The sequence below is a fragment of the Manis pentadactyla genome, chromosome 16 (assembly GCF_030020395.1).
Source record: "Manis pentadactyla isolate mManPen7 chromosome 16, mManPen7.hap1, whole genome shotgun sequence".
In the NCBI taxonomy this organism is placed as follows: Eukaryota; Metazoa; Chordata; class Mammalia; order Pholidota; family Manidae; genus Manis; species Manis pentadactyla.
In genome coordinates, this window is record NC_080034.1 from 26,689,448 (window position 1) to 26,706,040 (window position 16,593).

Below are 16,593 nucleotides of genomic sequence, written 5' to 3' on the forward strand. Positions count from 1 at the left end.
CCAGTTTATGCTCTTGTTACCCTCTCTGTGAAATGTGAAAAGTTATGTTTTATTGGTTTATGGAAATTTTTTAAGTAATTATCAGTAAATCTACTCAAAATCACCTAGCTTTTCTAAATTACACATGTAAATGATAAAAAATAATGACTGCCCATTTAGGCAGCATTTTTTCAGTGTTATTTTCAAGCATTTTCCCAGCAAATTTTATGCAAATAACACCTCAGTAAGATAATGCTGTAGTGTAGATATGTGCCTCTACAGCCACAATTACTCCCTAAGGCTTGCTCTAGGTCCTGCCAGTGGACAAATAGCAAAATCTTCAGCCACAGAGGGTTGCACAGATGCAAGCCACAGAGGACCCTAAACAGAAGCAAGTTTACACAAATATGGAAAAGTGTCCTGGAAAACTGTCATTTTGGTCCTATGTAAAACAAAACAGACTCAGTATAAAACAGAGAAGGAATGACCAGAACTAACTCAACACCATGGAACCTGTGCCTCTGATCCCCCATCAGCCCTCACTATCCCGTGCCTTACTCAACCTTTCCCATGTCTTTGATTAATGTTTACCTAAAAGAAGTAGTCATTCTGGTCAAGGGAAATGATAACTAAAATTCTGTACTCTGCACAATTCCCCAATAAATGCCATGTGATTCATGTAAATAATAATAGTGGTCATAATGAGAAGTGGTTTTCCAAAGAATCTTGTGGTTCTCCCTCCACCCCTCTTCTTTCCCTACTCACCCCTACAGGAGTCCATCTGCTGCAGAAAATCTGAAGGCACTAGGACCAGAGAGCCCTTTCCTGCTATTTGCTTGAGAAACAAAGCCTTCCCTCCTCCCAAGTTGAAAGAAATAAAGGAGTCTGCACTAATCAAAACCTGCAAGCCTGCTGGTGGAGCTTCAGCTTGTCAGTGATGCAACTCAGCGGAGTGAGTAACGGCTTCGAGCTTTGCAGAAAATGAGAGAGGGAGAGAAACAGAGACAGAAACACAAAGAGAAAGAAAGAAAGGTATTAACCTGGCCAGGAGTCAAACAGGTGCATGGAGCCCGAACGCCGAGAAGAGAGCCTGACAAATGTAGGATCCAACCATGTATGCCTCTGCGTGTCAGCCTCCTTATTTAGAGGGGGCAGTGCTATAGTCTGTGTTTCAGGGGTGTACTGAGAGACTATTTCTTATTCCCAGGATCCATATAATTGCCCAACAGCCTTCACCTTTTCTCTACTTGTCACTCTGAGTTCTTTGTGGACACTTTCTGGCTCTCTCTGATGAGTTCTCCATGATAGAGAAAGGCAGCCAGATCATTTACCACACACGCCTCTACCATGAACCACAGATTTTTAAAGTGGTGCTTTTGGAATAGTAGATGTGTGAGCACTGGGGCTTGCCACATGGACAGGGACAGGAGTGCACTACAGGATTCATGGAGAGGCCGCCTGGGTCTTGGGTTGGCCCCTCTGAGGCCTCATATTGCCTTTTCAGACTCTTCCAGGCCTTACTGCACTTCCAATGACTAGTTCCTGATAAGGATCTGAGGTCTGCAACCATTCTCTCTGGGAACTAGCTAGCTGGGACTTAAGAGCCTTTAGAAATGGAGTACTGTGCCACCAATCTGTAATTTGGAACATAGGTAGGTGTTAGGAAAAGAAAGGAACACAAGCAGAGGAAGGCCTGGCAAAAGACCCTCAGGAGAAGGCCCTAGTTATGAGACAGTGGCCACCAAAGGGGATGTAAATGAGCAGGACTAAAACTGGGTGGCATTAATATCATCTTAAGAACATTATGCCATCTCTGATGGATTTTCAGTCTCTTGACTTAAAATGCTCAAGTGTTTGATTACCCCATAATCTAGAAGACCTGGTTTGCCAGACCCGTGCCCACAAGTCACTAAAAGAAGTTACTGTGAACGTGGATAAGACTGCCTCGGCCCAGCCTACAACCCCAACCCCCCACCTGTACAAGAGTGGGTTTCCAGTTAAAGTGTGGTCTTTACCTGAAATGCGCCTGGGCACGTCGGTGATGGCAGGAAGCCCAGTGCCCCGAGTGGAAGACAGCGGGGTGGTAGAGTGAATGGACGGGGATGTCATCTGGCTCAGGTAGGAGGGGTAAGACTGGTCATAGGACCATGGCGGGGAAGACTGTGCCTGCCTGGGGTCTGGAACAAAGAAGAAAAATCTTTAGTATGCCAGCTGCTGTGGCCTTAGAACATGCAACCCGACACTTAGAAAGGATAAAGCAGAAAAAAAAAAATTGCATATATAAGGACTGCTTTTTGCCTACAACCCTACCCTTTCAGGACCTGTAGAGCACAAAGCTTTCTAGACTCCAAGCTTCAATGGAAGTAACAAAATGGATCATGCATAAGGACTATTTGTTTCTCGCTCACATAAATATTTCTATTTGGAAAGTCTAACAGTCATTTAGGAAACAATCTGCTTCAGTTATCTTAACAAGGTTGAATTCTATTTTGTTTATTTTCTGTATTTCATAATATTCCAAAGAACATGCATTACTTCTGGATTTTTTTTTTAAGTTAGAAAATGTTTTGAACAATTAACTTGGTTAAATAACAGGTATCCTGTGCTTTTTAGTGTTGCATATCCAGCTACTACCTTTTAGATATGATTTTTGGTTTTTGAATTGCATGATTCCATGGTTTTAGCACCGTTCATTTTCTTTTCAGGCAGGTCAATGGGATGGCACTTTATAGCATGGGAATTAGGAAGTAGAGGGTAGAAATGAGAAGAGGGGGTGCAACATGTAAGAGGAATACAAATGAGAAAAGCCAGTCTTACTATTTTCATGCTAAACTACCCAGGCAAATAACCTTTAAGAAAAGGACAAAACTTAGTTTCAAAGTCAACTACCATAAGAACTGAAAAACTTCGTCACCATCCAATTTCAATGTTAAGTATGAGTTTCTGACACTAAGAAAATGACCCAAAACAGGAGAACAGGGAAATATCTTTAACCCTAATGGAATGTGTTAAAAGATGTCACTTGTATGGGAATGTGGCCTAGTGTTACCTAGTCACTGTAATAATAAAAATAATGAGCAGCCAACTTGTCAGGATTAACTGCTGAGCATTAAAAATATCTTTTGATGTGTCTCTATGGAGTTTCTTGGAGGTACAAACTCAAAGCCATGCAGATTTATCAAAAGAGCTTCAATCTACATAAGAAAAAAAGATAAATGTGCCGTACTTTTCCAGAGCAAAAAAGTGTGTACTTCAAACTATTTTGTTTTCACAACAGGTTCATAAGAAAATTTCTCTTAACAAATATTTTTACCAATTTTAAAATATTTTGCTAATTAAAAAATCTGAATACACCAGGCTGCTCACAAGACAGCCTTGATATTAAAATACCCATGGACTTTGGAATGTGTAGAATTAGGTTCAAGTTCGGAGACTTCTACTTTTTAGCTGTGTGATCCTCGATTAATTAATCAGTGCCTCTGAGCCTCAGTTTTCTCATCTTCAAAAGGAGGTGGGAGAGTAACTGTATCTGAATATCTGAATCACAGGGGTGTGAAAATTACTTGAGGAAACTATGGAGAACAGACTAGCATAGGAGACACCCAATAAGCATTAATTCTTGTCTTAAAAAAAAGAAACTCTTGGTGACACAGGGATAGGTACACACAGTTAAAACACACCTGAATTGGAGTTTAATACATTGGAATAGGTTTAAAATTATTCCCACATCACCTATTCAACCCCTGAAAATGAAAGGCTTTATTTTCAAAAACTATTAATGTATTTGAATGATCAATTCAGGTTATCTCTAAAAATACAAAATGAGATTTGCAAAACAAGTGATTTTTTGAGATGTTTCCTCTTTTAAAGCCTTTCAGTTTTTCTATATAGTCAAAGCTGTTTAGCTTCAGCTATTTCTTATTTATTTGTACAATTCAGCAACAATTTATTTAAAGACTGTCTAAATAGGACATACTTTTCTTAAGTCAAAATAATTAAATTCATCTGGATATTTATCTGATGTTTACTCTATCACACAGATAAACAGAAAAATTTCATCCAATTCAATTTTAAGGAACATTTACCTGAGATTGCAATTTGAGTAAAACTACAATACTGTAAATGGTTAACATAAACTTCAGAAATCGAAAGAATTCTTGATCATCAAAGTAATGAACTTTTGTGCTTTAAAATTTTCAAGGCTGAGATTGTATAGATTGGCAACATTTCAAACCTGAGTGAGTGATCCTTTTTATATACCTGATACTGACATACTTCCTTGTTTTAACCATTAATGTATTCACTAGTCAGAAAAATAGTAAATAACCTTCAGATGGAAAAAGAGCATTCCTTACAGCACCAGAAGACAATCTCACAAAGGCCCTCTCTCAAGCAATATTTTCAGTGAGCAAAAAGGACAAAAACCCCATAGTTGGTGAATTGGACACACAAGACTCAAATTTGGATTTTAGTTCTATTCCAACTTCACCAGACAACTGCCTGAGCAAGTAGTTCAACCTGTACATCCATTCCTCTACTGTAACATGTTGTTACCAGTAAAATAAGGCTCCCTGCTTAAAAATGGGGAAAAAATACAAAGAAATGGAAAGAATAACTAAATGTATTAATGTTTAAGTTTAACCATATCACAAATAAATTAGGGAACTTCCCTTGGATATGAGGTACAGCCTTTCAGTTCTCCTTGTGCAGAGAGACAGCCCAATATAGAGGCAAGCAAAGGGGGCTTTGTAGCAAGAGGATCTGAGTTGGAGTCCCAGCTCTGTGTAAAGGCTGTATGACCTCAGCTATGTCAGCTAACTCTAGACCTTAGTTCCCACACATGCAAACTGAGGCAGCATAACATGGCAAAGCAAATATAACCAAGTGGTCATATGTCCTGCCTCGGCAGACGCAGCTGAATCCCAGCTCCTTACTGAGCAGATCAAGTCACTTAACCTTTCAGTGTCTCAGTGGCTCATCTGTAAAATGGGAATAATGATACTTAAATAGGGTTGTTGTGAGCATGAACTAGGCCTTATCTGATAAGTTATCTGGCACATATTAAGTATATAATAAATAGTAGCAGTTGTTACTATCTGTAAAATTAGTATGATAGTGACTACTATTATTTTCATTTACCAGATTAGGTAATAACAAATAAAGCATTTTGATAACTATAAAGTACTATCTATTTATATATAAAACTAATAGATAAATATATATATATATATATATAATAAAACTATTATTCTCTTTAGGAGTTCACATGGTCAAGGCCCTGCTGTGTGACACGGGACATGTTTCTTAATGTTGCTGAGCTTTAATTTCCTCATCTGTAAAATGGGTGTGATAATACTATCTCATAGAGTTGTTGTAAGGGTTAAATACTATACAATGAGTCGCAAATACTCATTATTATTCCAAAAAATCAAAAATCTGACTCTAAATCATCTAGGTGACTGGGCTGTCTAAAGCTTTATCCTTGAAAATTTCCAAGATCAGACTTAGCACAATTCAGTATGCCTGGCACATAGTACATGCTCAATAAATAACCACTGAATGACCCTCCCAGGGTGGCCTGAGTGAATAATGGAATTTATTAATGAGGTAGTAATTAGTCATTCTCTCACTTCCCCTTAAGCTATAAAAGAAGTTGTATCAGTGAGGTCTTAGCTTTTACATAAACTTTCTGACTGCCAGAATATATACTAGGACAGTCTATTAAAGGATAGTTTTGCTTTTAGTGGAGGTCCTTCCTAAAGATATCCCAGATTAGCAAAAATAACTTCTCACTGTCTCTAAACAACTAAGATCTCCCTTTGTTCTGTTTTTCAGAGGACAGGCTGCAGTCCAACCAATCTCTTTCAAGGTCAACATTCTAAGATTCTGTGATAACCTATTTAAGGAGGGAAATCACTAAAGAAAAATAAAACTCAAGACCAACCTGCCATCTAGTATAAGTAATTTTAAAAGGGGACCACGATCTTAAGGAAAAAAGTAATGGTCTCCCAACACCCCAGGCCTTCTCTAAAACCCCTGTGCTGTCATAAAACCACCTCTACGATTTCTGGGCTGTGTAATCTTGGACAAATCACACAACCTAAGTAAGCTTAAAGTTTCCTAATCTGTATAATGAAGATAAATAAGAAGACCCCTCCTAAAGTTATTATGAAGATTAAATGAAATAATGTAGTAAAGAGCTTCACATATGGAATAGATGTTCACCACTGTTAAAAAAAAAACCTTTATGTATTTGTCTTTCCAGCCCATAACATCTTATTGTAGCAGAGGACAATTTTTTAGAAAGCTTTCTGTGATTCTGAAGTCCACTATTTGGAGAACATATCGACATTGGTTGTGTCAATATGCTTTACAATCACTTAACCTTAATTATATTCTTTCTTTGTCTTGGTTTCTGCAAGACCATGAAATCATAATCTGTTTAGTATATTTTCTAATACTGTACATTTATCTTTTTTCAAACCTTTAGTAGAAAAAAGGGCTATAAAATACCTTGACTTCCTAAATGCCCAATCACTAAGAAAATAAAATTCTATCATAATATATGACTCCAGCAATATTTGGTTTGTTCTGGACAACTATTAATGCTTGTAATAGAGAAAAGTCACCATAACCCGATCTCATACGTGATCTCTGAACTCAACTTCCTGAAGAAACCTGAGACTTCTGAGATTTACTCCTAATTTGGATGAGTCAGAGCAGGTCATAGATTTTTTTTTCAGGCATCACCAGACAATCTTAAAGTTATTACTAGGTAAAAGTCAGGGCCTAGATCTGAGTCAGACCTACTAATTAATAAACAAGAAACTATCTTCATCTCAACCTCAGGTCCCACAAAGCTAGTATAATCCATTCCTTCACAGTACCCCATCCAGTCACATTGAATGAGCTGTGTTTTTGAGTCTACAGAACCATGGAGGGAAGTGCTGTGTCCCTCCACTGCAATGTAAATAAGAGTATCCTTGATTTTTGTGTCTCAGAGAATGGAGGTGCCAATCATAATCTTGATATTACATCAGGGGTTATCTATAATTACTTATAAGCATCCACAACTTTTCAGAGGATAGCTGAACTCTTATTTCACATAAATTCTCAAAAGAAATGAAAACTGCTATTAAACTTTAAACACCACTTTTATGGTGTTTTTAAAACAATAATTCATGATTTTTAATTTTTATATGGCAATCTTCAGAAACTACCAATATTATTTCATTACTATATTACAGAAATCCAAAATATTGACATACGTTTTTATATAGCTATGACAATTTAAAAACAAAACCTTTGGTGTTGTGCTTTTTTAGGTGCACATACTCTTTACTGCTTAGGAAATCTGAAATGCCACGTATTACGGGAGCATTTAAATAGGACTCCACCCATATTTCTCCCCACACTTCTTTCCTGTCACCTAAAAAGGGGGATTTTAAAGGAGAGTTGTAATCTAATTTGACCTGTAACACAAACTTCAGAAAATTAGGTCTTTCCTATATAATGGGCCTGCTGTACTCACAGACAGGATGTGACTAATCAAAGTGACTAAACAGGAGAAAAGAGAAAAAAGCAGAGACAGAGGGCAGAGCAGGGCTCCTAGAGACCTAGGGATGAAGCCAATGAGAAGACCGTCCCTGCCTCGGACTGTGAAATCGTGCTATGAACTGCCACCAGGCATATAAGGTCAGGCTATTTCTTGGATACCTCAGATCTGCAACTGTGTATTTCCAGATGACACCGTGGTTTCGTTGGTGAGAGTAGAACAAATCTATCTACTAAGAGTTAAGGTTAAAAATAAAAAGAACCAGTCATTTGACTTAAGGAGTCTGTTCAGCATTTTTCCCAGCTGAGGCTGGTCACAGACACAGCTACTGCTACAACTGGGTGCTGTCACATCATATGGCTCATATTTTAAAGAGACACCAGACGTCCAGAGGCCTGCATGCACTTCACAGTTTCTCTCCCAGCTCACAAAGTTGAGGGCAAGGCTCTTAATTAGCTGTCCCTTTCTCATCTACAAAGCACAAATGGTCATTATTGCCATCTTAACAGGGCTTTGGAGGGGGAAAAGGGAGTTTTTACATGCTGTTCTGGTGAATCAGCAAATTATCCATTTTTATTATGATAAATACCTTCTGTATGTGTATGAGGCAGTGTGATGATCTAAGGGATAGATAAGAAACAAAAGATATTCTTGCCTTGAAAAAGCTTACACAAGCAGTTGGAAAAGTAAGACTAACAGATATAAAACAACAATTAATTTTAAAATGTTCAAAGTATGTACTTGTGTTTTAAAAAAGCTCTAAAGATAGAAATGAACCATAAAGCACTAACATCAGGGTGAATTTTATAAATTCTCCTTGTAGGGTGACGTTCTTTCAGTGAACGCGACTTGGAGATTGGTTGCATCTGCTTTCCATTCTATAAACCCCCAAAACATAGCAGTTACAGAAAGCAACATACCCAGGGGAAGCCCAAAAATGCTGATGGGGGGAGGACTGCCTCACATGTCTCAAGTTGTCTTTGAATCAGGCCAAAAAGAGAAACAACCACTTACTTAAACCTGTGGCTATGAAAAAAGCAAGCTCTCTTCCTTGAGTTGGATCATAGCTTCTGAAGTGTAATAATTGGCGTGGAGAAAAAGAAGGCAGGCCATGCATTTCCTAAAATGATATGTACAGAGTTATGGGCTCTAAAAGTGTCCATACTTTCAAATGACTGAAAAGACTAAATTCCGTATCTGCATAATTGAACTCTAAACAATTGGGGTTACAATAAGAGAGGAAGAAGGAGACAGATGGCTATAATAAAGGCACCCCAGGAAAATGAACTGGCTCTAGGAAAACATACAGAAGTCTATTCTTAATGAGTAAGTGAGTGGCGGGGAGCGGAGTGAGCAGAGAACTTTACAAAACCCAGTGAAAGACATACATGGAAACTCGGTGGCTGCTCTTAGCAGGCCTCCTTCTGTAAACGCTTCAATTAAACGTATGGGTGTGAAAAAGAGCTCTTTTCCTAAGAATCACTCACAACAAGGCACACCATGGGCGTGGTCCTGAACCTCATGGAGAGATGGCAAGAAATAAGTCAATAGGAGCCTTCTTCCTGTTTGCGCTGCCAGCAGGCTGCAATGCCATGTGACACAACAGCCAGTGATTTCTGCCAAAGTTCAGTGTGTCTACAGTGAGCACCTGATCTATTTGGGGAGTAAGGTATAATGAGAAAGTCTCACATTCCCACCCTTTATCTTCCACCCATTTTTTTCTCTAATCAGTACTCAAATTAGTCTGTGTAAACCTCAAATACTTCTTGAGAAAACTGAGACATTTAGAATGAACTGTATGTAGAATCTTCTAGTTTAAGATTATGCCTCTCAATTGCTACCAGAGTCAAATAAAGTCAATAATCTTAACAGAGAGACAGATTTACAATTTCCTATCCCTAAACTATTTCTGTCATATTACTGTCATTCATAATACACATACACTCACATTCATACATACATTTAACTCCCTTTTCAAAACAATTTACACTAAATACTTCAAGTTAAATTCTATGTCTTCTCTAATAACCCTTTTAGCTAAACTGGGTTTTTAGAATGGGCTTTCCTACTCACTTCTGGTTCTCTTGACTGATGGGAAACATTGCATTAAAACAAACAGACTCCTCCGAGTACAGGAAGAGCCCTAGACTGGGGCAGCTTTGGCATTAACTGTGCAGTTATACACCAATACTTCATCTTCTCTGAGCCTCACTGTTTTCACTTATAAGATGAGAATGGATGGGTTATTTCTAAGAAGTTTTCCATGGAATGCTACAATTCTAACTATCCAGAAAAGTGGGCTCCCTATCCTTAGTCCTTTCTGGAAACAGTAATTACAACAGAAATTACTGAAGCCACACTGAGCTGATGTGGGGTGGCTCTGAAAGGTCGGCTGACAGGGGCTGACACTCACGGTAACTTTCATCACACAGCATTCTGGCTCATGTCAGCAGAGAAGACACCAAGAGCAGAATTTTGACTCCCCCTCTTGTCCTCATCAAGGACATTCTCAAGATAACTAAGGTGGCTACTAGAATCATTTGGCAGAAGATGAACCCAACTGATTGACAGGGCTTTGGACTAAATTTGAGAAAAAAGCAGCAAGCTGTTTGGATAAAACTGGATGGTATGTAGGGTGCACCAGGCATGACAAATTATGTTACAACACAAACAATGGAAGAAAAGGGACTTAGCAAATCATAGGAGACAACAGCAGGGAAGAGAATGAGAAATGATACATATAGCCTAAGATGTCACATCCCACAGCAAAATGTTTAAAGAAAAACCAGAAGGAAGTGGAACTGTTAATACAAGGTACTGAGAATTGCCTTTTAAGCATCAGCAGCTTTTGGCAGGATGGGACTTGAAAGTATCTTACAGAAAACAAGGGGGTTTTATTTTTTTTAAAAAAACCTAATAGAAGAAATAAGAGGCTATACCACATGTCACACCTAACCCGGTCTCAGCGTTGGCATACCCTGACCTCAATGGTAAAGCTGCCAGAGGGAAAAGAATAAGTCAGCAAACAGGCAGGACCAGATTTTGAGATATGACTGGGATATGGTGCTGGCAAGGGGAAGTGACCTTTAGTTCCAATCATGGTATTGAAGTGGGTTTAGAAAATTTAGGTTCAAATCAGGTCGATGTCAACATCCAGGGGAACAGATATAGCAGCTGGGGTGGTACAGAAGGTCCCCATGCATGGTGATTCCTGCTATCAGATGGATGATGGTATCCATGGTGACAAGAATTGTTTTCCAATCATTCATCCATTCTTTCATTCATTCATTCATTCAAAAAATATTTACTGAGTACCTACTCTGGTACTGTGGTAGGCCAGGGATACTTAAGGTGAATATAGACAGAGCTGCCCTCAAGGAGTATGCAGTTTGGTAGGGGAGACTGACCACACTAATCACCTAATATGACTGTGGTAAGAGATAAAAGGGAGATGTCCTCAGCACCATAAGAATGTATAGTGGGGACCCCCAACCACGACTGGGGGTCTGGAAGTCTCCTCCAGTGGTGTGATGATTAAGCCAAGAACTGCATGGCAAGCAGAAGTCCGGTAAATAATTAGGTAGGGTTAAGAGGGCTTCAGGCAAGAGGAACAGCACTCATGAAGTTCCTGGGATGGAGGCAGTAGGGTTTTGGGGGCAGTTCAGAGAGCCAGTGTGGCTGATTACTGACCAAAGGCTCAAATCGGTGGGAGGTGAGCCTGAAGAACAGGCAGGGAGGCACCAGGCTACGCAGAACCTGTCGGGCCATGCTAGAGGCTTTGGTCTTCATCCTAAGTGAAATGAAAGGTCACTGAGGTGTTTTTAAGTATAGGGTGACATAATCAGATAGGCATTTTTAAAATCTGCTTTTGACAGCATCATAATAGAAACAGGGCAGGGAAGGGTGTATAGGGAAAACAGCAGCTGAAATGGACACAGGAGTGGAGTCCAGGAGCTGCACTCGGGAAACCAGGAAGCAGCGCAGGGCTCTTAGCTGCCTCCGCACATCATTCCCGCCATGGGAATGAGGCGTCAGCGATCCCTGCCTCAGGCAGGACCAGGCAGGCTGGCTCTGGGTGGGCAGGGCGCGCCTGGGATGATGGGCTGTGGGCCTGTGGCTCCACCTCATACATTCTGGTTTAGGGGTAAAGCTCGGGCACCTTCACTTTTAATGAGCTCCCCAGATGACTCTAATATATGCCAAAGTTTGAGAACAATGGGCATAATTTTTACTGATGACAGTTAGAAAGGAAAATTACCCAACATTATTTTGATTTAATCTCCCTTATCAAGAAGAATGATCTTCAAATAGAATGATCAGGACAAACATGTTTAGGAGGAAATTAAGGCCCAAGAGAGGCAAGGAGATAGGGGAGAGCAACTTGCTGCTTTAAGGATGAATTCAAGGATGAATTCATAATTCAAGGATGAATTATGGCCCACAATATTATAAGAATTTGTGGAGACCAGTAGGCAAAGGGCTTCCACTGGACAAAGCAGGCTCTACAAAGTTCTTCCTAATATTAAGTAAAATATATCTCTCAATTCATCTCAGTTTCACTGTCTGAAATTAGTCTTCCACATGACACTTATTAAATTATTTGAGGATAATGCCTTTAAAAGTTTACTACACAATATACAGTAGCTTTACTTCTCTTACTCTGAGAATGACACTGTTATTGGTAAAATCTAAATTTCAACAGTTTTAGGGGGCCTTATTGATGTTGACTTGCTTGCAGTCTACTAAAAACACTCAAGTCACTTTCCATAGCCTAAGTACAATGAACTTTTCACACTACCTGCACACTCATTATCAGAAAGCAGAATGGGTTCACTAAACATTTGTTTCTTAGGATTACTAGAGTAATAGATTAGAACAGAGCTCATCTGTCTATTGTATGTCTTGACCTCAGCAAAATAAATGCCTTATTTCTAATGTGATTTATAACTAATTAACAGGCCCACCAGAAAGTGGCTGTTGATAGGGATCATGGTCAGTTTTGAGAGAGGTATGCAGAGGCATATTCAAGAGCATTATAATCCTAGTCGCATCCAGCATCTCCATCAAAGTAACCTTTCTAGGCTTCAGGATGAGACAGTCGTCAGGAACAGCCAACACACCGGACGGAAGAATCAGAACTATAAAATACCCTACCAGATGGAACGAGGAGATGGAAGTGACATAATGAAACTGAGTAAGAGCAAAAGTACAGTGTTACATTTGGTCAACTGCAAGGCAGAGTGAGGGAAGAACAGGTTCTCATGGACAACAGCCACAGGGTCACGGGGAGGACAAAACGGCAACACAATCTTGGGATGCGTTAGCAGAATACTAGTAGACTCCTGCTACCCTAGTCAGACACAGCTAGGAGACTGTGTTTCCTCAAGGCAGTGTCATACTGAAGCTTTGGAGAAGACAGAGCAAGGTATGGGACCTCCACCTGCTATGTGAGGAATGGATGAAAGAAGAGCTGAGAGCTCTCTGAACTTTTTCACAGGACACTCAACCTTTCCACAGGACAATCCTACTTCCTGCCTCAACTGAAACTTGGATTTCCCCATCTTTCCTCCTAACCTTTTCACTTGGCTGTTGTTCATTCTCCAAGGCCACAAGATGAGCCAACCCCTCTTCAGAAGTTCCTCATCAGTAGAAACATAAAGTACCTTTACCATAATCTACCATCTTCCAGAACATTCCCCCACATTGGTAACTGGCTTGTTTCCCTGCCTTAAAAAGTCCTACTGAGTCTTAGGAGAAATTGCCATTCTCAAAGACAATCCGCCACACGAGAGCCCATTCCTATTCACAAACTGTACCTACTATAAGAGATAATCGCATAATTGGGGTGACTGGCTCTTCCAATTATCTCTGTCCTTAGCTGGGCCCTCAGTGATGCTGTCATTTTCCTTCCCACCACTCACCTTGGTGCTCCAAATATTCATTTACTATTCTTCTCAGCCCTTTCCCCCGTGCCCTCACCCCTCCCCACTTAAAACCACCTTGTCAGGTTTCACCTTCCTGGGACACTGATTTTCCTAATTTTAGCTCTGAGAGTTTCAGCAATCTCTTGGTGCCTAAGTTTTCTTATTCCCAAAATAGGGTTCATAATACTGACTCTCCTGTGAAATCTGTCTTTTAAAGTCTATTACAACCAACTTTTTATAACAGTTAAAAAGGAAGGGAATCTGATGGTCTTAACTGAGAGTAGTGACATACAATTTTATCCCTGAGCTGCTTCTGCATTTATTAAAATGAAAAAGATGGAAGAAAAATACTTTTTAACCTAATAATATCTGTATATATTGTTGTTGTTGTGTACTATGTTCTAATGCCTAGGACAATATACATCAACTCTGTTTGAAGCCCTGGGTGCCCATCCATGATTAAACATCAAAATATATCACCAGAACATCCATTATATCAAGCTGCGTGCCTGACTTGCCTCTCCCCTTGGTTAGCTTTGTGGGTTGACCATTTCATTCAAAGTTAGACTCCTATTCTGTTCATTTTGCCCACAGCCCACTCCAAAATGTAAAAGGGGGCAAGAAAGGGGAAAGATGTACTTATGTGTGTACATATATATATATACATATATGTATGTATGTAAAGCTAAAACCAAATGTAAAACTTAGAAAATATAAAATAATGAGAGAAAGGAACCAAAACTTCCTCTGGGTAGAGATCTAAAGACAGGCTAGAAATGCAAAGGTCTTGGAAAAAGATAAAGGAAGGCATTATGTAGGGGATAGGTTCTTTTTTTTTTGTAGATAATGATTTTTTATTGAAGGGTAGTTGACACACAGTATTACATTACATTAGTTTCAGGTGTACAACATAGTGATTCAACATTTATATATATGACAATTCTAGGTACCAGCTATCACCATACCAAGCTGTTACAATATCTTGACTATATTCATTACATCCCGGTTGCTTATTATTTTACCATTGGAAGTGTGTACTTTTTTTTTTTTTTTTTTTTTGTGAGGGCATCTCTCATATTTATTGATCAAATGGTTGTTAACAACAATAAAATTCTGTATAGGGGAGTCAATGCTCAATGCACAATCATTAATCCACCCCAAGCCTAATTTTCATCAGTCTCCAATCTTCTGAGGCATAACAAAGGGGATAGGTTCTTATCTCAACTTCTTAACTTATCTTCTACTACAGATAGGGGGAAATTACAAAGACAAATTTTTGGAGCTGCAGAAATTAATTTTCTTGGAACATTACCCCTCTCTGTTTTTCCAAAAGTATAATAAAGCCAAAGCATCTTCAATTAACAAGAGTATTCCAACTGACAGAAATCCAGAAATCGTAAAGAAGCTAATCTATGGATGCTAATAACAGGTTAGGCAGTAACACAGTATGTTGACCACCAGCTCTTCCCAGGATCTTACTGAGCTTCAGTGTTCAAAGCCAGTACAGGCTGGACCTGAACTCTGCTTTCCCTCATAAGGTGGCTGCCAGGGCTGAGTAGATGTAAAATTGTGTTTACACACAAGATTTTTGCCTTTTTTTCATAAGGACTGTAACAGCAACCTTCTCTAAAAAGATTCCCTGCTCACACATATGCTTGTCAGCAGCAAATTTACTTGGCGATCCTGCCCAAAAGATTGCAAAGGAAGAAGACAGGACAAAACTTTCTAGTAACTCCAGAAATTAAAACACAGCACCAGCCAAGTGAGAGAACAGTACCAACAACCTGTCTCGGTGGTGATTTCAGTTCCTTAAGACCCTTAAGACACAAGCAGGACACAGAGGTCAGAAGCCTAAGACTCCTTAACCCCTACTCCACACCCTACAATTCTTCCCTAGCTAAGGGCACCTGCAGTCATCCTTCCTGCTCCCAGATAGTCCCAGAGCCCCTCCTGGGTCCACCCTCCCTCACACGCACAGCACTGCCACCCCACCCATGCCCACTTCACCTCCCAGCTGGTTCCATGGTGAATCAATCGTGTGGTCACTTGGCACTTGAACAGAACAGTAATTTGAGACACACACTACTCAGCTGTGCTTTCATCTTTCTGAGAGGATTAGCTAGTGAATGTTCCAGTAAAAGCACAGCAGACTCAGGCCCAGGACAACCAAACATACAGCCAAGCCCAGACAGCCTCACTGGCTGAGATACTCTTCATGGCTAAAGGAGCATTGTTTGCCCAAGGAAGGCAGAATCAGACAGAAGCTGGGCAGAAGCTACCTTGCTTCAGTCAAAGTAACTGCTAATAAAACTATTATTAGTCTACATGATGTCTGGTAAGTTGTTTTTCATGGTATTGCTAAAAATGTCACCTAAAATACATGTTCATTTAACCGTAATTTAAACATGGAAAACAATTATGTTGCATTTGAAAGCATAATTCAGATACTCCTAATTCATCTCTTTTATGAAAATGTCATCTCTGAGAATCCTAAATAATATTCACTGGAGAGAAAGAAAAAGAAATTAGTCCCTTAGTATTCATGTCCTTAGACTGTCAGCAACATGCCCAATTTAATGAGGCATGATTATCTCTTAAGAGTCTAGAACTCACACTCAACTATAACTAAAGAGGCTTTCTCCAAGTCATTTCTCAAATAATCAATTTCTTTCACCTGTAAAACATGTACTTTTAAGAATTGTTTAAAGGCTTGGATAGGAACTTTATGTAAAACTAAGTTGTGAACACTAAAAGTGGCACAAATCAAAATTGTTAGGTCCTGAAATGGGAGGCAACTGAGCCATGACCGAAGTAGGCTTCAGCCTCCCCTCGGTACACGGCAGTTAAGAGCACAGGACCCAGGAGCTATGGAGATTTGGCTTTAGTTCCTGTGTTTACCACTTACTAGTTGTTAGTGGGACCTTGAAGTTATTTAGCTTTTCTAACCCTCATAATAATGCCATCTATCTCATAGAGCTGTTGTGAGGGGACTGTGAGTTAACTTCATTATAGCAATGCCCGGTACAGGACACACATTCAATAGATAGCAGCTAACAGTAATTCAATCAAACCCATACAAGAAAAGTATTAGGTTTAGGATAATAATGGGTCACACATCCTGAAGAAGTGTGACCC

General features: G+C 39.6%; 1 protein-coding gene across 6 annotated transcripts in view; it reads right to left on the bottom strand.

Annotated features, from left to right (window-relative positions):
• The window catches only part of RUNX2 (RUNX family transcription factor 2), a 306,364-nt gene that overhangs the window by 130,083 nt on the left and 159,688 nt on the right, over positions 1–16,593 (bottom strand). For all 6 annotated transcript variants that reach the window (XM_057494090.1, XM_057494091.1, XM_057494095.1 and 3 more), the window contains one exon: positions 1,995–2,156. In XM_057494090.1, coding sequence (XP_057350073.1) covers positions 1,995–2,156 — 162 coding nt within the window. The remainder of the gene's footprint in view (positions 1–1,994; positions 2,157–16,593) is intronic.